Genomic DNA, 21,722 nt, shown 5'->3' on the forward strand with positions numbered 1-21,722 from the left:
TAATCACCCCACAAAACCAATTTCTGCCCATAAACAGGTCATTAATCGTTCCATATACACAAAGTATTCTCCACCTGGCACATTTTTGCTTTATACACATTTCTTAATCTTGCGCGATGTAGTACAGCAACATCTGGGGACCCAACGCTGCACCATATAATCCAGAGTTTTCTAGCAGTTGTAGTCCAGCAATCTCTCAATAAAAACGTAACAGCTGCAGAGTATTTTGAGCCATTTGTCACTGATTTTAATTTTAACTTTTCTCTAGGCACCATGGTGCGCATGAATGTCCTTGCGGATGCTCTGAAAAGTATCAATAATGCAGAGAAACGTGGCAAACGCCAGGTCCTCATCCGACCATGTTCAAAAGTGATTGTGCGATTCCTGACAGTAATGATGAAGCATGGTAAGTGTCTCACAGCAAGAATCAAAGCCCTGTGTTTCATTTCAGAAACTGTGTTTTTTTTTTTCCCCAGTTGATCACAGCGTATTAGGTAAATAGTCCCAGTAGCTGTTAGCCTGTAGTTAACTTGACACTACTCTCTTGTGTGTGCCAAAAACCTGCTCATCAGGAGCACAACACACTGCAGCAGTCACTGAAGTCCACTACCTATCGGAATGCCTGGCCAACTTTATTCATTGGGAGTCAGCCAGTGAATGGACTTAGTTGGGGCTTGGGCAGAGATCAAGGTTGTTCTGTGCTATTTAGTCCTGCTCTGCTCAGTGGCAACTTACATGCAGTGACTGCTTAAACATCATTTGTGCTTGTCTCTGATTGGCTCACTTCACAAAGCCAGCGGTGCGGCTGCCAAATTGATTTCAAGTTCATTTCAAGAGCCCTCAATGCTGTTTCTTTTAAATGCTACAAAAATATGTATTTGAAGGCTGTTTTTAGGGGTTACTAATAGAACCCTCTAAACAGTCAAGGAACCTTTTACTTGCCTTAATGCCGAATGGCTGTGTGAAATAGTCTGAGAACTATAGGCTAGGTAACTGACCAGGTTTTATTTTCCTGTAAGTGGCTTGTTTGGTCTGAACACATTTTTTTTTTTTTTTTACAAAATGGCTCTAAGTCATATGTATTGTATGTATGTTTGCTTAAAGGAAAAGTAACACTAAAATTTTTTATCTAAAAAATCTATTCTACCCTCCCCCAACAATTGCCCTATCCTGAAAACCATTTGTTATTTTGAATGTGATTGCCTTTGTTCAAATGACAGGAAGCTAAGTTTTTTACAGGTATTTTCTACGAAAGCATTCAAAATAACAAATGGTTTTCAGGATAGGGCAATTATTGGGGGACGGTAGAATAGATTTTTTTGTTTTAATTTTTAGTGTTACTTTTCCTTTAATTGGCAGCTTAGATCCTGTGCTTACCAGTATGCACTGTTTTGAACATGAAAGTGTTTGGTATGGGGCACTGTATACGCTGGTATGGCTAAACATTTGCCCTTTTATATGTAGATGTCATTTAAGGTCTGTACAAAATCAGCAGAGGTGATTTAGGGCAACGGCATACAGGGTTATTTCAGGCACTTAGATATCATATTTTTATGCTATGTAAAAAAGATGCAGTTGTGCCCAGAACAACCACATGTATCTTTTTAAGGTACATTACGGGATCATTTAATCCTTTATCTGAATGGCATATGCACTTTAATTGCACTGCTATTTAGGGATGTCTTTGTTTTGCTACTAGAGTGGGGGCAATAAAGAACATGGTTGAACAGGATAACAAATATTCAAATCCATAAGTATAACACCTAAACATTTTGTGATGGTTACATAGTGCTTTAAGGAATCAGAATGCTGTTGACAAAATGATCGAGGCTGTGCACGAATTGCGGAATGTTGTTTTGGGGTTCTGTACCAGCCCAAGACCATCACTGAGTTTAATTTCAAGGATCTGTCTTATTTTAGAGAAAATTACCAGCTTTTGGCTGTATGAGGGAAACTGGAGCACCCATTCAAGCTTGGGGAGAACATAGAAATTCCTTGCATGCTGTGCTCTAGTTTTAATGGAACCCAGATCAGTTTGGGATGCTTTCTAGCCTATTGTCTGGGTATAAGCAGGAAACTACGGCTTATTCCAAAACTGTTGGAGTTCTATTTGCATTAAACAGCAGCACCAAATGTAACTGCTTCACCTTGAGCGTCTCCTGCCACATACAGATATGGCAAACACACAATTAAAAAAAGGAAACTTGCTTGTGTAGCATGGTTACAGATCAGACAGAACACGGGTCAGACATGAGGCTTAGCCCGAATGGTTGTAAGGGAAAGGCTTTTATGTCCAGTGATTTTTTTGAGTTTACATTCTTTCAGAAACATGCTTTGCTGTGCAAGTAATATTTTTTTTTTTTTTCTCCCAGGTTATATTGGGGAGTTTGAGATTATTGATGATCACAGAGCTGGGAAAATTGTAGTCAATCTCACAGGAAGGCTTAACAAGGTAAATATTTTGTATGAGCCTTCTGGCCAAGTTGTGTATGTGTGTTGTGTGATTGTGCAGTAAAAAAAAAACTAATCTGTTTTTATGATTTGAGTGCGTGCTTAGCACTCTCCTACTCTTCCCTATTTCTACTTCTATTTCTATTCCCTAATACCAAATGTTTCTTCCTGGCCAGTCAGTCCACAGCTACTTAAATGAGCCTCAACTGGGAGAGGTCTATCACTGTTATGGACATTCTAATTTATAGTGGAAATTAAAATGAGCCTTTTTCTAGAATGCATTGGGATGAGCACCTTTGTTGACATGTCGGTGGATATATTTAGCTTTGCCTCTTTATTATCCTTTATATAGCGCCAACATGTCATGCAGCATTTTAAAGAGATTATTCAGCATTCATGCAAACCAAACTTTTTTTTTTTTAAGAAATTGTAGGAAAAATTGAGTAGCACAAGTGAAGAAAAAAAATTCCTGGGAGTTAAAATTGTTGGCTGTGATTGGCTGTTGGTAGCCTTTATGTGGACTGGCAGCCTACAGGAGGTTCTGTTTGGAAGTACAAATGATTTTTATGCAACTTCAAGCCAGCAATTTAAAAATAAACACCTGCTTTGAGGCCACTGGGAGCAACACGCTATGGGTTGATTAGGAACCTTGTTGGTGGATCACTGGGGAATACTAATTCTCTATGCAGACAGCACCCAAGTCAGACTGAAACACACAGGAACTTAGTGATTTAAGGCAACAGTGCTAACCATTATGCCACTCACTAGGGCTCACAAAATGGATAGTAGGTAGTAGCAGAGGCAGGTATTTACATTTAGTAGAAATACTGGCCGCACAGGCACATTTTAAGTGGCTGCTGGGACAGGTGTGCCTACTTTAGGAAATTGCAACTCTCCACAAAAAGAACAGGACCGTACCACTGTCTTTCCCTAACACAATAATGTGGATATGTGGCTTTAGCCTTAGAGCTTCACATATTATACGTTATATATTACTATACAAATTAAATTAAAGGCACCTAAGACCCCTATATTTCCCCCGTTAGAGATGCTGGCTAATAGAGCCCCATTCGGGTTGGGAGGAAACAAGTTTGTCGTTTTGTTTTTGTTTTTTTTAAACTTGCCCCCAGTGCAGGCAGCCATGTTGGGGCATATGCATAATGAGCAAATGCGTGTGACATAGGAGATGGTGATTTACAGTCACCGCTCCTACCTCAGGCGCATGCACAAAGTTATCGAGTGGGGAGATCGTTTATTATGCGCACCAGCCAACAAGGCCATGGAGTGGGTAGCTCAGCCCTGGCGGGGGAAGTTTTTTTTGTTTAAAAAAAACATTTCCGCAGTGTGTGCTCTATTAGCCTGCATGTCTGGTGGGGGAAGGAAAACAATATAGGGGTGATAGGTGCCCTTTAAATGCAGTTTTATAAAAGGCAGCGGTCATGAGCAGCATGTTGCTTGCCAACCCATTGGATGTTGCTCCCAGTGACTGACTAGCTTATTTTTGAATTCCTGGCTTAAAGGCAAGTTTTGGTTGCCAGACGGTACACCTGGGCTACTAAATAACCAATCACAGCCCTTACTGGGCACCCCCCTGAATTTTTTTTTTTATGCTTGCATTGCTCCTCAACTTCTTAGTATTTAGTATTTTAGTATGTTGCTCATGGCTAAAAAAAAAAAAGTTAGGGACCCTGTGCTAAGATTACGAGAATATTTAGATCAGAGTTTTGCATATGAACTTGTTTATGCAGTATATTTTTAGAGACCTACATTGTTTGGGGCATAGTTTTCCTTTTGAGATGTTTTTTTAGTGCTGCAGGTGACCTTATAGTGTAACTTCTCAAATTGACTGTACTGTTGATGGGAACTTGTAAATAATTTTACATGTATTTGAATTGCAGTGTGGCGTCATTAGCCCCAGATTTGATGTTCAACTGAAGGATCTGGAGAAGTGGCAAAATAACCTCTTGCCATCCCGTCAGTTTGGGTAGGTGGATATTCATTTCTCTTCCTGATGTTGCTTTTTTACACTCAGCCTTTGTTTTTATTTATTCACTTGCCCTTATAGGGTGTAGCTGTAGAAGAGTTTGCCACCAATACCATTTGATAGGGTGTAATTACATGTTGGGCAATTATCGATATAGTGAGCTGACCCATGTGTGTACATGCAGGTTTGTATAATTGCCATGGTAGTCTGTCGATAGGGTGGGCAGAAAACTGCTTGAATACACAAGTGTAGGCAAACCTGTTTTGCCCTTTATGGTACATTATGTGTAACTAATATATGGGAAGAAATTTCCTTTTTTGAAGTTACTAACCTTGCACAGGCAAGGTACCCAGTGGGTTAAGCGCACAGCTGAGCTTGGTTTTCAGAGTCATGCCCACAGAGCTGACAGTCATGGCAGGGTGCTTTGCATCAGCTGTATTTGGATATGAGGATCCATAGCCATAGTTGGGTGAATGTACATTAAAAGCAGTGTGGACACTCTGGACATACTTGGGTAATATTCATAACAGAGCTACAGATCTGGGACTTGCTCCATAAGGGGCTGTTCATTTCTGCATGACCTCCCTTTGCATGTAAAGGTCATACATAGCCCTCATAATATAATCCTATTTTATGCACCACTTCTATGAGATGGTGGCCTGAACTTGCTGGATTTATATTCCAGCTGTACATGCATTCTTAATGCCCTGCTGGCCTTGTCCAAAGGCTAGCTGTTTTACTTATGGACTGCAGAGCTTGTACAGAATGCCTATGTCACTCAGTATTGAACATCTGTTACAAGAGCTTCTATTGTATCTACATTGTGCATCTCCGGGCCATTGCCTCACTACAGCCCAGAATCTTTGGCTCCTTGTGTGTTGATTTTCTGCCTACTATATTTGTTAGGAAAGGCTCGGGGATCTGCCTGAAAAGTTGGCACCCTTTTATACAAATTTAAGCACTGAGTGAAAGACATCTTTGTTGCATTTTTTATGTAGTTTGCGTACATGTTGGAATCTTGGTACTTGTTTGTAGAAAATTTACATTGTACGGTACTTTTTTTTTATTTTTGGTTTAGTGAGACTAGAGGTAATGTCTTTAACTTGCTTAACTTTCCCTTTAAAGCGGCAATATATCAATATACAGCTTGCCTCAAAAATGTTAAATGGCTTGTGTTATTAATAAGATACATGTTTTCAGGAATAAAGGGTAATGGGTATACTTTTTAACTCCCCATCCTTTACTCCTGTCTGGAATCAGCAGCTTTAAATAATATTAGCTCTATATAAAGAGTCCTTTCCTTAATTGCTGCCTGGGCCTTACATTTACTGTTAAAGCTCATTACATTGTATAAAATAACCAGCAATCCAGCAGTTATTAATCCCTCTTACTGCTTAGAACAATATGTAACGAAAAATAGATTTTTAGTAACATGAATAGCAGATTGCATATCTTCCTAAATTCCTATTTATTGGTCTCATGTTGAACACTTGTGTATATTTAACATGCAAATATGCCTTTCTGAGCTCTTAAGGCAGGAATCCCTAACCTTTTACTTGTGAGCCACACTCGGGTGTAAAAAGTGTTGGTGAGCCACACAAGCATGAGAAGTCCTTTGGGGACGTCAAATAAGGGCTGTGATTGGCTATTTGCTAGCCCCATGTGGACTGCTGGCCTGCCGGAGGCTCTGCTTGGCGTAAAACTGTCTGTGCTTTCAAAACTTGCCTCAAAGCCAGAAATGTAAAAATGGGCACCTATTTTGAGGCCGCTTGGAGCAACGTTAAAGATGCTGCTCACGTGCCACTGGTTTGGGATCACTTAATGTATATTGTACAGAGATACTTAATACACAGCACATTTATTACAAAACATTTTAAAGTGGCTTTTATAAAGTGTTAGAAATGTTCTTTAAATGTACTTTTAGCGTTGAGATTCTGTGACTTATGCAGTTGGTCTTTTTTATTGTGTGGTTTATGTATTTAGCTTTTTGTTCAACAATTCTCTAGTTTGAAATTTAGCAGCTATCTGGTTGCTAGGGTCAAAATTATCTAAGCAACCATGCAGCAGTTTAAGACAATAGAATATGAATAGGAGAGGGATTGAATATGAAGTTATAAAATGTCAATAACATTAACATTGTAGCCTCACAAAGCAATATTTAGCAGCAGAACAGGATCAGATCCATAGCTCATTATAGCTGTGCAAGTTTAGATTGTAAGCTCTGCAGGGAGTCTTAATTTTTTTTTTTTTTAATTGAGCTTTTTGTTCAGCATCTCTCTAGGTTGGGATTGCAGCAGCTATCTGGCTGATAGGGTTTACTTTACTCCAGGCAGTTGTCTGAGAGAGGGAGGGCCTGAATAGAAAGACAAGTATTTAAAATGTAAAATAAATTGACTGTCTGTCAGTGATCCCCCAACCAGAGGCTCATGATGTAAATCACTTTCCACTTCCCATTTCAAGGCTCCCCACCCCCAAGGCTGCACGACAGGTGCTGATGTTAAAGTGCCATGAGCACAGCAGGAATTTATACTTTAGAAATTTAGATACTTGTCTTCAGCCACTCGGGCTTCTTCAGCTTTGTAGTCAATATGGAGCAAATCATAGCACTTGCAGTTTCATGGCTCCCCAGCACTTGTGTTAAAATTATGCTCACTGGAACGGATTGTTGTGGAACCCTAATATATTGTTTAAATGTACATCCCTTAAATACAATATATACAAGCAGAGGTAACCTGTAATGTGTAACATTGAAAGGGTTTATTTTGCTAAAGCTGTGCTGGAAAATAGAACCATACCTTTAACTGAATCACATTTAAAGCAAACTCAGAATCTAATATGTATTTATAGTAATTCTATATTTATTTTGCCAGGTATATTGTGCTCACTACTTCAGCTGGCATCATGGACCATGAAGAAGCCAGGCGAAAACACACAGGAGGCAAAATCCTGGGATTCTTTTTCTAAGCAACACAAGAAAATAAACTGTTATGGAAAAATGGCTGTTTTGTTTTTGTTCCTTCCCCCAACAGGACTAAACACTATAGATAGAAATGATAAAAATTGTTGAAACTCAAGGGGTTTTATGGAACATCAGTGGTTCATATCTTAAACAGCTTTAATGGCTTCAGAGCAGACTCATAAGGTGGCCATACACATTACAATAACTTTCCTTAAAGACAATTCGTCCACGCCGCTAACGTTAAAAGCTGAATTATCAGGGGTAAAATTCTAGTTTCTACCTGCATATGTGACTATTCAGCATTTAGCTTCTGCCAGTGTTTGGGCACATTCAAAGGTACCAGATCAAAATTTTTCACCCTGGGCGATTGAAACAACAGATATCAAAGGCTTTTGCTGATGTTGGTTGCTTAGTCAACCCACCGTACTTGTGCGTAATAGATATGTGTATGGGTACCTTTACACTATTTAACAGGTGCCATATACTGTAGAGTATTTGATGGAACCTTAAAGACCCTCCCAAAGGGCATACATTATGTATAATTGGTGGGAAATGTTGGTCAGGTGGTGATGAATTTGAACGGTAACAGCTTGTGTGCCATAAGTTTGAGATCTTGGTCTCCAGATTAATTTGTGTTATTGGCTAAGTTAAACTGTTCTTAGGCCATGTTAAGCTATTGGCAACCCAGGTTTTTTTCTCCTCTGGTGGTAACACAACCAACCATACTGACTGACTTCATGATACATGCAGTTTTTGCCCCTAAAAGTGGACCTGTCACCCAGACATAAAGCTGTATGGTAAAAGTCCTCTTCAAATTAAACATGAAACCCAAATTCCTTTTTATATTAACACATCCAAACCCATTATAAAGGCATTTAAAAATCCCAGCTGTCAATCTTATATTGCCTGCCCCGCCTCTATGCCTTAGGAATAGAGGCGGGGCAGATAATAACTTGAGCTTTCCGTTCAGCACCACCTAGATGTCACTGCATATCTCACTTCCCCTCCCTCCTTATTATCTAATTGTGTAGCCAGTGCATGGGCATCTGGTCCCCCATTCTGGCACATAAGATTTTGGCATGATACAAAGCTTGCCTTCATAATAGTGTCCACAAAATGGTGCCTGCCTGCTTGCTTTGAGTAATTCCAAGACTGAAAGAAACAAGATTAATATTTATATAGCATAAGAAAAGTTTATTTTGCTTAACTAACAATATAAAAACTAATTTGGATTTATGTCTTAGGGTGACAGGTCCCATTGAAATCCACCTGATACTGTGGTTACCATTAAACTGTGCCTGGCAATCGGGACCCCTGACTGGAGAAGCTAAAAGTTTTGGGGCAAGCAGTTATACATGTGCTATTGTTTGATTGCCAACCTGGTGTACTCCTGAGTTTGCTTTCGTAGAGCAAAGCTGTCCATATGCAAGCAGTCCGTCAGTGACCAAGCCAGCCCAATGTCTTCCCTGTGTAAGCAAAGTGTAAGACAAACTTGAGATTTATGTTCATAATCCTTATTGCATTCACACAAGTAGGGCACATTTTAGTAATTCTTTTTGAGAAAACTTAGATGTGAGAAGGACAATTATGTAATGTCCAAGCCAGAATGGAACTCTCAAATCCCAATGTGGAGAGACTGTTGCTTTTCACTAAGATGCTGCTTGCCTGTATGTGTACTTCTGTTGGTAATTGTGCAAATGCACGATTTATTAATGCTTCCCACTCTCTGCATTGCACTTGTGTTGAAGTCATCAGAACAGGCAGAGTGGGTACAAACACATCTGGTGGAAAGAAAATGACTGGTTTGGGCTAGGATATCTGTGGCCCACTGGGGCTGCTATCCCAGGGTCCTCCATGCCCCTTCAGGGAGCCCAAAAACGGCGGGTGATACTGCGGAAAGGGATTTTGTATACAGATTGGATTTCTTGTTGGGCAATTTTTCCACATGTTGGGCTGTGCCCTTATGGAGGGCATAATCAATTTTTTTTTTAAATTTATATATATATATATATATATATGTGACAAACATCTAGTTATCCTATGTTCTCTTGTGCTTAAAGGACAAGGAAAGGCTAAGTCAGTTGGGGGTGCCAAAATGTTAGGCACCCCCAAGTGACTTTAATCGCTTACCTTGTACCCCGGGCTGGTGCCCCCGTAAGGAAAAAACTGCACCAGCCCCCGGGGTACCTGTATCGCAGCGCTTCCACCTTCACTTTTGCAAGGACTAACAGGTGCATGTGCAGTAGAGTGAAAAAGCCGACTTCTCTGTTAAAGTTCGGCTTTTCACTCTACTGCGCATGCGCACGCAACTGAAGATGGAAGGAGTAAGCGCTGGTGGTGGTCTCTCCCAACAGGGACATGAGCCCGGGGTAGAAGGTAAGCGATTTAAGTCACCCCATAGTGACTTTGCCTTTGCTTCTTTAAAGGAATACTGTCAAACATGCAAAATGCATCAGTTAATAGAGCTTTTCCAGCAGAATCCTGCATTAAAATAGTTTGTTAAACTTTTTTTTTTTAATATATTTAGTTTTGGAATTTCCTAGCCATATTCATTTCCCCACAGCTGCCTTGTGACCTGTGCTCTGATAAACTTCAGTCACAAGTTGGAGTGATATCACCCACCTCCCAGCAGCCGATCAGCAGAACAATAGGAAGGTAGCAAGATAGCCGCTTCCAGTAGATATCACAATAGCACTCAATAGTAAGGAATCCAAGTCCGGCTTGGGACGACTGGGAGTAGGAGAAACAGATTATCTGAAAGCCGTTCTAATGTGCAGCTCTTGCTCCTGAAATTGAGATGGTGCCTACACCCCAATATTACTAGTAGAAAAAAAATACTTTCATTGGTTCAAGAATACAATTTTAAAGGGTAGAGTAAAGTATTTGCTAAGTGTAATTTAGAAAGAAAGCGTACACAAAATTGTGACCGGATCCCTTTAAAATCAATGTAATATATACATTAGCTGTGTTTCCAACCTAAACCAGTAGATGGGGCTGTGTAACTTCGGTTTGCATTATTCCAATACAGGAAAAGGTGATGTAACGTGTTAGCCAGTCAAAAATGTTTACAGGGTAACCCTTTTGAAATAAAAAAAATAACAAAAGTGGTATAAAGGTGATACCTTTATTGGCTAACTAAGATAACCATAGCAAGCTTTCAGAACATATTAGTTCCTTTTTCAAGCTGATTGAAATCCGGCGCTGAATAGAGCCACCTTTTGCAGCAGAAACAGCTGCACGCACAAGCACAGTCTCAGGGATATTTCTCAGGGGCCATTCTCTTGTGGTTAAAAAAAAAAAAAGGTTAAAAAAATTTGGCCCTGCATATCTTATGTTACCACAAATAAAAGTGAGTGTGTCAAAACTTTTCAGGGGTCTCCTTTCATCCATGAGAAGGTTAATAACTACATTACCATAACTTTTGTCCTCCCTCAATTCCATTTCAGTGTACCCCCAAATCCCACAACATTGCATAAGTATCAAGTACTAGAGAAATGCATTGTGGCAAAGTCCAACACTTACCAAGGGTTTTCAAACGTGCTGAGCTTTAATATGCCATCTGTTTATTATTAATATTATTATTAACATTTATTTAATAAAGTGCCAACATATTCCGCAGCGCTGTACAATAAGTGGGTTACATACATTGGTCATACAGAGTAACATATAAAGCAATCAACAGATACAAGAGGTGAAGAGAACCCTGTCCAAAAGAGCTTACAATCTACACCAAGATCTCATGCCACACCATGTAAATTACATGGGAACTCAGCAGTAGGGGAATAGGCATGTTTCAGTGGCATAACTAAGTGGCACAAGGCCCCCCTCAAATGATTGGAGGGGCTCAACATGCACAGCCAATCCCCTGGCCTTCTGACCACTCGCTTCCCCATTTCCCCGCCTGCTCTCAAGTAGGAGAGCAGAAAAGAAGCAGATCCCATGGTCTGGGCCCCCTGTCCCCCCCAGTGACAGAGGGGCCTGCTTCTTTATAATAACACCACTGGTCTATTTACTGTATATACTCGAGTATAAGCCTAGTTTTTCAGCACCCAAAATGTGCTGAAAAAGTCACAAACTTAGCAGCAGCTGCTGCATTTCCCACCCTAGGCTTATACTCGAGTCAATAAGTTTTTCCAGTTTTCTTAGGTAAAATTAGGTACCTCGGTTTATATTCGGATCGGCTTATACTCGAGTATATACGGTACTTGCAAAGTTGAGCAGATTGCCAGGCAATGCTGGGCACAGGCTGCTTACCTATCTGACCGATCTGCTCTCTCGGACCTATCTGAGAACTGGAGGAACATTAGAGCCAGTTCCATCCCAACATCCTAAATTATCAGGAATGTTGTGGCATGTGCCTCTCAAAAGTGACAGGGTTTGGGGCAGATTGTTTGAGTGAGTGGTTGTTACAGGGTGTTGTTTCAGCAGATCACAGTGTGGCCTAAAACATTAAACATTTGATCAAGGGAAGGTTTGATAGTTTAGACAACACTGACAAACTCTTCCCAAAGAATGAGTCTCATCCCATGTGCTGACCAGTGCTTAACAAAAAGACGGGTTACATAGCAGTGGCACCTAGAGCTGATCAGCTCACAACAATCCAGGCACAACTATCAGAGTGCAGCAACTCTAAGCAGCCAAATGCACTATGAATACATTAAGGGGGCTAATATTATTCATTACAGTGCCGCAGACAGGGAGAATAGATCATACAGAGCAGATGGGAGTTGTTAAATAGCTTACATGCCATAGTCTGAAGATCTTAGTTGTGGGTTTCTGTATAATGCTTTCTGCAAGTCTCTGGCACAGTTTAGTGGTTTTCAAGTGTAACTGCAAATAAAAGCAACGCCTGTCCATTTTTGAATTTCTGGTTCTGAATCTTGAAAATTTGGAGCAGAAGTCAGGCCTTTATGAACTGAGACTCCATTTCCCATAATGCCTTGCCTGCTCCATCAGCTGTCTTCTGCTACACTGTTTCCATAGTGCCAACAGAACCCTCAGTGCAGAGAATAGCAAGGGACAGGCACATATGACATTTTTTTAGGCTTTACATCTTCTTTAAGCTCTAGACTGAAATAGATTTGTCAATCACTTTAGAATATTATAGGGCTTATATATCAAGGGACTGCAGACCTTCCTTGTTGAGGGAAACTTCTGTAGTGTACAAATAAGATAAGCTGTATGTGTAGCAAACTGTGACATATTTTGCCTGCAATGGCCACCTATGCTGGGCTAAGCATTTGGCCCCGGGGCCAACAATTGGATCAGTATGGGCGCCAAAGCAGGCCGTCGGCAGACTACCTCATTAATGTATCAATCCAACCCTGTACCCTGGCTGGATTTTTTAACCTGCCCTATAGGTATCTAGCTGATTTTTGGCCAGATTTGTATTGGGGAGGGCCCATACATGGGCAAGTAAAGCTGCTGAAGATGCCAAATCAGCATATTAAATCCTCTGAATCCCAGTCAAAGTTTTGTATTTGTTACATTACAGATATAAAATAAAATAAAGGAGGTGTATACATTTTGCCTTACACAGGACTTCTGGGTGACATGTATAAGCCCTGTGTAAGCTTAAAGGGGACCTGTCACTGTAAGAAATGTTTCCAAATTCTCTTCTATTGTGATAGGCAAAATAAACCTTACTTACACTATATAGCTTATATAAATCTTGTTTCCTTGAGTCTTGGAATTCACAATCATAGCAGGCAGATGACATTTTGTGATGTTGTTTAGGCAAGCTTTGCATTATCCCAAAAGCATAAAAATCCCAGAACGGAAAACACCCATGCTCATGCACAGGCTACACAAGAGAGGAGAATATGTGGAGTGCAGTGACAGCTAGGAAGTGCTGAATGGAAAGTAAAAATAATTGCCTGTCCCATAGCTGTACCTGAGGCCTGGGCAGGCAATGCATGATTGACAGTTGAGAATTTTAAATACCATAATAATGGGTATGGATATTTTAATACAAAAAAAAATGAGTTCCATGTTTCATTTCAAAAAGGACTTTTATTATACAGCATTTTATGACTGGAACAGGTCTGGCCTTGCCAGTAAATCACCTGCATATAATTGGCGGTAAATTTGTAATTGCCCCTATTTTTCCCCTGCTGCACTTACTTTTAACTGCTCTGACCTGGTCTTTATGACCAGGATCTCTCCACAGACCCAACATACAAACACACTGCCCGACATGCCTATTCCCCACCCCCAGCATGCCAACTCCCTGCTCCCATCACCACCACAACTCCCTCAACACAGGCTGGCATATTAGGGGGGGGAAAGGGGCAACCCTAGCTGCAGGGGGAAAATTGCAGACATGGTTAAGTTATTTCAGTACTGATTGTACTATACATTCTTATAGCTGCTCGACTGCTTATCTCTAAGTGCCCAATACCTATAGCGAAGCTACCCAAAGTTTTCCTGCTATGACAACCCCCAGGGAATCACATATAGTGCACATAAGTTCCTCTTCAATTCTAGTATATACACTTTAGTAGGGGTACCCAATATACAACATCTAGATACATCTGTGTGACTTGGGAAGGTATAATTTGTTCTCCTTCTATACCAACCACCAAGGGCTAAACTATTGTGCATGTTGGTTACTCTTCATATCTAGAAGCCACATTTTGCTAGGAATATTCAGTATACTGTATGTACAAACATCTGTCTGGTTTGGGAATGTACCATTTGTTTCCTTGGTAGACTATGGCACCGGTAAACTGCTTAACATCCTTTACATTAATTTAATTTGCCATTGCTGGCTGCAGTATCAGTATTTTCTTACTGTTGATGACACATTAATATGAGCAGATTTACAAGTTTATATATATATATATATATATATATATATATAAAATGCCAAATGGGGAGCACACCAGACAATTTCTTTACAATACCTTGGTGCCCGAGCGGAGTTTGTAAAATAGCATAGAGAAGTGTCGGCACTCACAGGATTTACACGATCATATTGAAGAAAATACTCATCTATTTTCTTCAATATGATCGTGTAAATCCTGTGAGTGCCGACACTTCTATATATATACAGTATATATATATATATATATATATTTTTTTTTTTTTGTGAAATTACTTGAGCAAGGTCAATGTGCTTTTCTGGGATCTTAATCCATTTAATTGTTTCACTCTAATAAGGAAATAGTCATTTGCGCTATTTATGACCGCAGCACGATTCAGGTATTAGGGATCAATTGCGACAGCACGACTTTTAGCTGCTGCTGTTTGGAAGAAATGTGTTTTGTCTCGCAGAAGCAGATGGCAGTTCTTGTTCATTCTGGATGCCACAGCATGTATGGAAGGTACTGAACAGCATAATTAAAACAGGTGAAAATAGATATGCAAATTCATATTCGGAGGCAGGATGAGAATAGCTTAAAAAGGTGACCAGGTGTCTAATTAATGAGAAAATGACACTGTGTTCGGCAGAGATGATTCTCCTGATATGAGCATATATTAGTCACAGTAATTGTACTAACCAGCATTTGACTGACATTACAATTTATTGAGTTTATCAAGCGTATCTCTTATGGTTTTTTGCTAGCACATGAAATGATGTGTAATACAGAAGGTTTCAAGTTGGACATTTTTTAGCTGAAGCGATTTTGTAAAATAGGATATTGTCTCAATTACTATTGCATTCATGAACTAGAATACAAATAAGACCTGACTCTACATTAAATTGCATGAATAAGCACTGCCATATTGTTATGAGCTGTAAAACACAATAAAAGTATAAGAAGGGAGCTAATACTCTAGGCTGTATGGCTATAAGTAAGAATAATTAAGTCTGCAGATTCTGGGTGTCCCCAATTGTATCTATGGGGCTCTAAATGAATAAATGGCTTGTCCAGTACACATGAACGTGCCTTGAGGGAGAGCAGGGGTAGAAGTATAAGACATACAGAGGTGGGGGGACAAGCACTTGGACTGAGGGTAGGCAACACCACAAGAGGTATGTGATAGTAGTTATGGTTATACAAAGCAGAAAGTGGCAATTCTGTAAGAACAAAAGAAATGGTAAATCATTTTAACAACAGTTTAAATAACAAAACATACAACAGCTTAAGACACAACTACCATCAGTCCCCATTTCAGGGGGACTGACCCTTTTTTAGATTCCCTGTCCCAGTGGTAAATTGACCCTGCCTGGAAAGTTGTCCCCAGCTGTCCCCATGACAATAGAGCTGCCCCCACGACAACAGAGCTGCCCCCATGACAATAGAGCTGCCCCCATGACAATAGAGCTGCCCCCCAGCCAATCATTGCTATTCCAGGCCAGGAGGAAGGCGTAATCTTCTTTTACCTGACCCCCTTCTCTCTTCCCAGATCTTCCAAACTTCCTGCACCAGATTTTCTGTTGCTGAAGGAAATTACATGTATAAACTTATTTTGGAGCTTTTCTAGGGAAATATATTAAGATTAAAATGTGTGACTGTGATGTTGAGCGGGCGTAGGGCAATGGTGGAGTGGACAAATAGTGTCCATGGCATAAACAAATTTTGTGTTGCACGCTAATTATGGTGCAGGCCCCTTCCTGTCTTTTGATTTCACTTTGGAAACCTTAGATTTACGAGAAATAAGTGGAAGTTTGATTGGGAAGCCTGAACATATAACTGTTAATACTCAATACTCAAAGATATTACAAAAAATATTTTTTGGTTTTACTGTCCCAAAGAGATTTCTTTATATGACAAGAGAGACAAGAAAGAGAAAACAAACTATAAAAACTGTAAAGGGGAAAATATATCCCCCATTTTCACACTGTGAAGGCAGAGCGACTTCCAGTCCCACAATTCATAACTTTACAATGAAACAAAGTGAGGGAGGGGGTTGTTTTCACTCTCAGCATACAGGCTCTTGGGAAATAGCTCATTGGAGTTATTATGGTGTCCTTCAATCTGTGGAATCAGGATTGTCTGTGTTATATCTGGAAGTTTAGATAGTGTTTATGCACTTTTTCTACATAAGCCCAACTGAATGGGCTCATGTAGAATGGGTGGGGGGAATAAGAGAGTATGGTATTAGCCCTTATCTGCATACACTGCTTTGATTATTTTTAATGGCTGTGGGATTTACAGAAGATGACTTCTGTTCTAGAATTGTATATAGAACTCCATTTAACTTTAATGTTTTGTGTGGGATTTTGAAATCTAACCTTCAGGGGACAGAATTATTTTGAATAAAATGGAGGTTTGGAGAATTCAGTTTCATGAATTGCCAGCTTGAGAAAAAAGTCTTGTGATCTAAAATGTTGCTCTGAACTATGTGCCAATTAATGTAATAAAGGCAGTTTCACAAAGACCAAAGAATCAGTGGTGTAACTAGATGTTACTAGGCCCTACAGTAAATCTGGGGCCTTAGAATATTGGTAGGTTGACCTGTTTTACCAAGATATATTGGGCACCTTACAGTCCTGGGCCCCCCTGTAACTGCAGGGTCGGCTTCCTTGGTTGTTACGCCCCTGCAAGGAATGCTGCTGTATCTTGTTCTATTGCAGTGTAAGGCATGCTTGTGAACACACAGGTTGGTGAGTGCAGAGTCTGTCACTAAATATGACCAACTCTTGAAGGGGACACATAAGGGGTCATATAGGTGTGTACATTATTTGCATTTTGCGTAGGAGGCTGTAAGTTACCCCCTATAGTGTCCACAATGTTGTAATATACACTCCTAAATATAAATGAAAAGAAACCCACAGCTACTGTGTAAGTGACCAGCAGCTAGGCAGACCTAACAGAAAACTGCAGCGGTGGGCAGCGGTATCATTGGTTGCCCACTTATAGGGAATTATTTATTATGGGTTATATGATGAGAGTGATAAAAACCTATATGTGCCCTTTAATAACCCTTAAATCTCGATGGGATAAAATCCTTGCCTATACAAAACTGCCATTTAGATAAATCACTGAAATCATCACTTGAGTGGGTTTAATTAAAGGGTTTATTGGTAGCTAAAGTTTTATAGTAGCTTGAAACGCATTGACCCCTTATAAACCAAAGAAATAAATCAGTTATCACTACCTACTTACTTTAGCGGTGTACATAACATTTTCCTGTAGTAAAGTAAGTATTTCTTACAGTATATAAATGCCACAGATTTATAAAGGATCATAGAAGGGACCATGAATACCGATGGCACTTTTATAAACTGCACTCCATTGGGATATATATTGGATCCCAAAAGACCTGTGCTCCCCTATGAAAATATCTCTACTGGCATTCAGCAGCACTTGTAATCACCAGGGTGCACCTAGGCATCCTCCATTCGCCCCAGATATGCAAGTTAGGGAACATAGGTAGGCCAAGGTGCTAAGGAGCCATGTAGGTCAAGCAGTAAGGAAAGGGCTTCTTTTTTGCCTGCCAGGCCTTCAATCTGCATCTAATGATATAGTACCCCTTTATTCAGGGCCTTTGTAAATGACTGCAAGAATCCTATACAAAACATAAATGGGCTTATGAAATGTAATGAAAAACACTAAGTTTGCCCAGGAGCAGTAACCTATAGCAACCAACCAGCAGGTTGCATTTACTGATCACCTATTTAAAAACAAACATCTTTGGTTGCTAAAGATTACTGCTACTGGGCAAAGTTAATACCTTTTATTAAATATGGGGGAAACTGCTTTATAAATTCATGTTGGCCTGAAGAATGCACTTTATTTATGCATAATGTATTTATTTAGAGACTGGAAGACACTTTGCAAATTCCAAAACAGACCAGACAAACTTCTGTCTTTGTCTCTTTTATTATAAGCAGGTAGTGCTTAACATTCAGAAACTGATGTTCATGATTTTGGAACCGCAGATCAAATAACAACATGTCAGCTAAATCAACCTGTTTAGATTAAATAGCAAAGTGAGTGCCACTTATTAATGAGCTTTTGACAGATCTGATTCTTTTTAGGGAAGCAGAAAGCAAAGTTTGACAAGTTATAAGCTGATGAGCACTGAATAATGTTTGCAAATAATGCTCTTATTGGAAAGGAGCGGCATGATTTAATCTATGGCATCTTATTAATATCTGGCCACAAATTTGGGGGCAGGCCACAAAGGCCTGGGCACCCCCCAGTAAACAGACTTTACACGTCCAAGGTAAGAGTTCCTGAGTGAAAAGCTGAAAGCTGAACAAGATTCTTATACACTTTGAACATTTTCCTGGAGAATGAAATTATTTTTTTTCCTTGGTCAAATGAGTTTCCTGGTATGCTAGTTTCATCAGAAGCCAATTAACCTGCCTGTATGTTTTTTTGAGTGTGGAATGACATTTTTTTGAGTGTGGAAAAATTACACAGATTCACTGAGAACATGTATACTCCCTGGGTTATTTATACTTGAATTTGGAAATGTTGTACAGCCAGCATGGGGTCTGTAACCTGTTGATGAGTACCTACTGACGACACTGGAAGCTACAGCAGGACTTTTCAACTTAATTTGAGGACATTGGAGTAGCCATGCAACCCATCCAAGCAGGTAGAACATACCAATTCCTTGCTGTACTTAACCCCTGAGTTGCGGAGCCGCAAAATATTTTCGTAAGTGTGTAGCCCACTTTAGAGAATGTGCTGCTACCTGCTGAGATCTAGTGGCGCTAACAGGATCCTAAGCCCTGCTTACTTTGGGGAACAGATGTTGCTGCACTATTTGGCATGCCTCCACCCAGGATAGGGACAGACTGAACTGTAACTCCCCTCCTGAGAACTTGATATTGTACTTATACTTGGGGACTCCCAGCACTCCTAGCACCTTGCCCCCTCCCTTGGGGTAGATTCTTACCAGGCAGAGTGGATCCTCAGTGTATGCAGAGACCAAGACACTGGATGGATGTTTAACCAGTGGAACTTGTTTATTAGCACAGATGTATCAGACAGGCAGATTACACACAGGAGCAATGTTACAGTCAGGGTATACTCCCTCTTCCTTAAGAGACCCTCTCTGCACAAGATACTAGCAGTACTCCCGCCAAATGATTCCCTTCAGGGGTTCCCTCCAGTACTTCACGCCAGAAGACCCTCTCTAGGGCTCTTCCCGGTACTACACGCCAAGCGGACACCCCCTTGAGAACTCACTCCGGTACTTACACTCAGATACCCCTGGATTAGGCAAATCTCCTATACTTAGCACTTTGTTCCCTAACTCCAGCTATGAGTGCTGGTGGATCTTAATACAGTAATTCTCCTGTTGGGGCCAAGCTGCCCAGCTAGCTTGCCTGTCTTCCACTCCTAGAGCGGACTAAACTTCCAGAACTCTCTGTCTAACACCGGCCTGTTATTAAATTAACCTCTATACCAAGAGGGGTCCCAGGCAGGAAGACCTGGCAGCACATGGCTGCACAGCCTTATATACTAAGTGTACCACCCTGTGGCCATAACCCTGAACTGCAGGGAAGCTAAATCCCTGTTAACTATTTACGTACCAAACCACCCAAGGTGTTCCTCTATTAAAGTACCACCCACCCTTGGGGTCTATCCTGGGGGTAACCATCCTAGGGGCCCAATTTTGGAAATCCCTACAAGTGTGAAAAATAAATAGTCTTAATTTATCATATTATTCCCTTGAAATTTTTCCAACAGTGCTAAAGATTTGATTTCCACTGCCCGCATTAATCAGAGATATCCAGGGCAGCTGGGGAATTACTTTCTTAACCCTTTATTTGTCTGCAAATGTAAACTCTGCTGCACTAACATAATATTACCATTGTGTCGAAACTAAACAGGTGACCAGTAAATGCTACCTTCTGATTAGCTGCTATGGATTACTGTGCCTGGGCAAAACTAGTGCCCCGGACACAAGTGCAAGAGCACTAATTGTGCATAATTGTGCCGCTTTGTGCTCATTCAACAAGCTCTTGTGTCCAGGGCCCTCCGCACCTTGCACCAGATGAAATCCCTGAAACCACAAGACCTATTAAGCTGTGACAAAACACAAGATCAGCGATCAGGTCTGCCCCATGTTTATTGATTTTTGCAGTTACAACTTTACGGATGTAAAAAAGTCTAGAAATATGATGTTGTGGCACATTGAGCCCCTTTTAGCTTGAATTTCTTTGCCCAATGACATAAATAAACTCTCCAGTCTTCTGCTGACTGCCTGGGGATGTGTAGGACACAAACTGATGGAAAACAATTAAAGGCAAAAAAAAATGAACAGATAGAAATCAATAGATGAGAGCAGATGAACAATAGGTTACACCAAGGTTTTTAGTTGGATGTAAGCCCAGAATAAAATGAGAAAGCTGGGAAAACCCACTGATACAACAGAGGTCATTTACTTACCGTTAGTGCGGTTGTGGTCATGCACAGTTTGTCACAAAAATTCCATTCATTAAAAGGTACTCATGTCCAAAGCCACTCTTTTTACTTCTGTATAATATGGCTCAGCACAACTGCATTCATCCTACCACATGTTGTCAATTTTGTGCAAAAGAATCCATTAACACAAGGGAACCCACTGTGGCTTGTGTAAATTGAAGCAGTAACCTTGCACCTGAAGAATCCAGTGCACATACATTCCAGAAGTGAAACTATTTAGTCAATTCTTCCAGAATATCAAACACAACAGCCACAGCCACAATTGTGTCAGGTGCATCTCCCTTGTGGGCTCAGTTATGCTAAAACTATTGTAAAATACTCTGCAATATGGGAAAAACATGGCAATTGAATCTAAAAAATGCATTTTGTATGATGGATCAGTAAGTAAATACCTAATATGACAAAGAAATGGGGCTACAGGACTTGATTCTGCATTTATTATCTGTTGTAAAGAGGGTTATGGGTATGCCGTACAACGTTCTGTTTTAAGGATAAACCATAAAATATTGTTTTCTCACTGATTTGAATCTGGCCCAGTATGGCGTAACTGTCCATATCGATGAGATTTTGGTTGGGTAGTCTGGGTGCTATGAAGGAGGGGTAGCAGACCTTGCTGCACTTGGTCTTTACTTAAAAAGGTACAATATTCCTCTTCATTTTAGTTATTTTTTTTCCTCCTCTCATAGATCACGATCACTAGCTAACTGGAACCCACAGCCTTTGAATACCTTTTTTATCCATGGTCCTGCATACAACTATTGTCTCCTACCTGAGAGTGGCATGCCCCTGAGTTCTCTTAGTTTCACATATTCTTCCTGGTTCTCTGGTTCTCTTTATCTCTTGTCTGCAATTGGTTTTGCCCAGAACTACCAGCTCCCTGTTGTTTACTCTACTTACTATTCTATTCTGCAGCTGTCTCTGTTTCTATCTCTTTTATGGAGCATTGACTTTAGTAAGGTGGCCATACACCTTCAGATCCGCTACCTACGGGTGG

General features: G+C 40.4%; 1 protein-coding gene across 1 annotated transcript; it reads left to right on the forward strand.

Moving 5' to 3' along the window:
* Positions 1 to 268: 268 nt before the first annotated feature.
* rps15a (ribosomal protein S15a) lies at positions 269 to 7,906 on the forward strand (the record flags this gene model as incomplete). Its single annotated transcript, NM_001103019.1, is given in 4 exon segments — positions 269 to 406; positions 2,373 to 2,452; positions 4,350 to 4,435; positions 7,306 to 7,906. Coding segments are annotated over 4 exon segments (393 nt in total).
* Between the last annotated feature and the right edge of the window lie 13,816 nt (positions 7,907 to 21,722).

Source organism: Xenopus tropicalis, chromosome 9 (assembly GCF_000004195.4).
Source record: "Xenopus tropicalis strain Nigerian chromosome 9, UCB_Xtro_10.0, whole genome shotgun sequence".
In the NCBI taxonomy this organism is placed as follows: Eukaryota; Metazoa; Chordata; class Amphibia; order Anura; family Pipidae; genus Xenopus; species Xenopus tropicalis.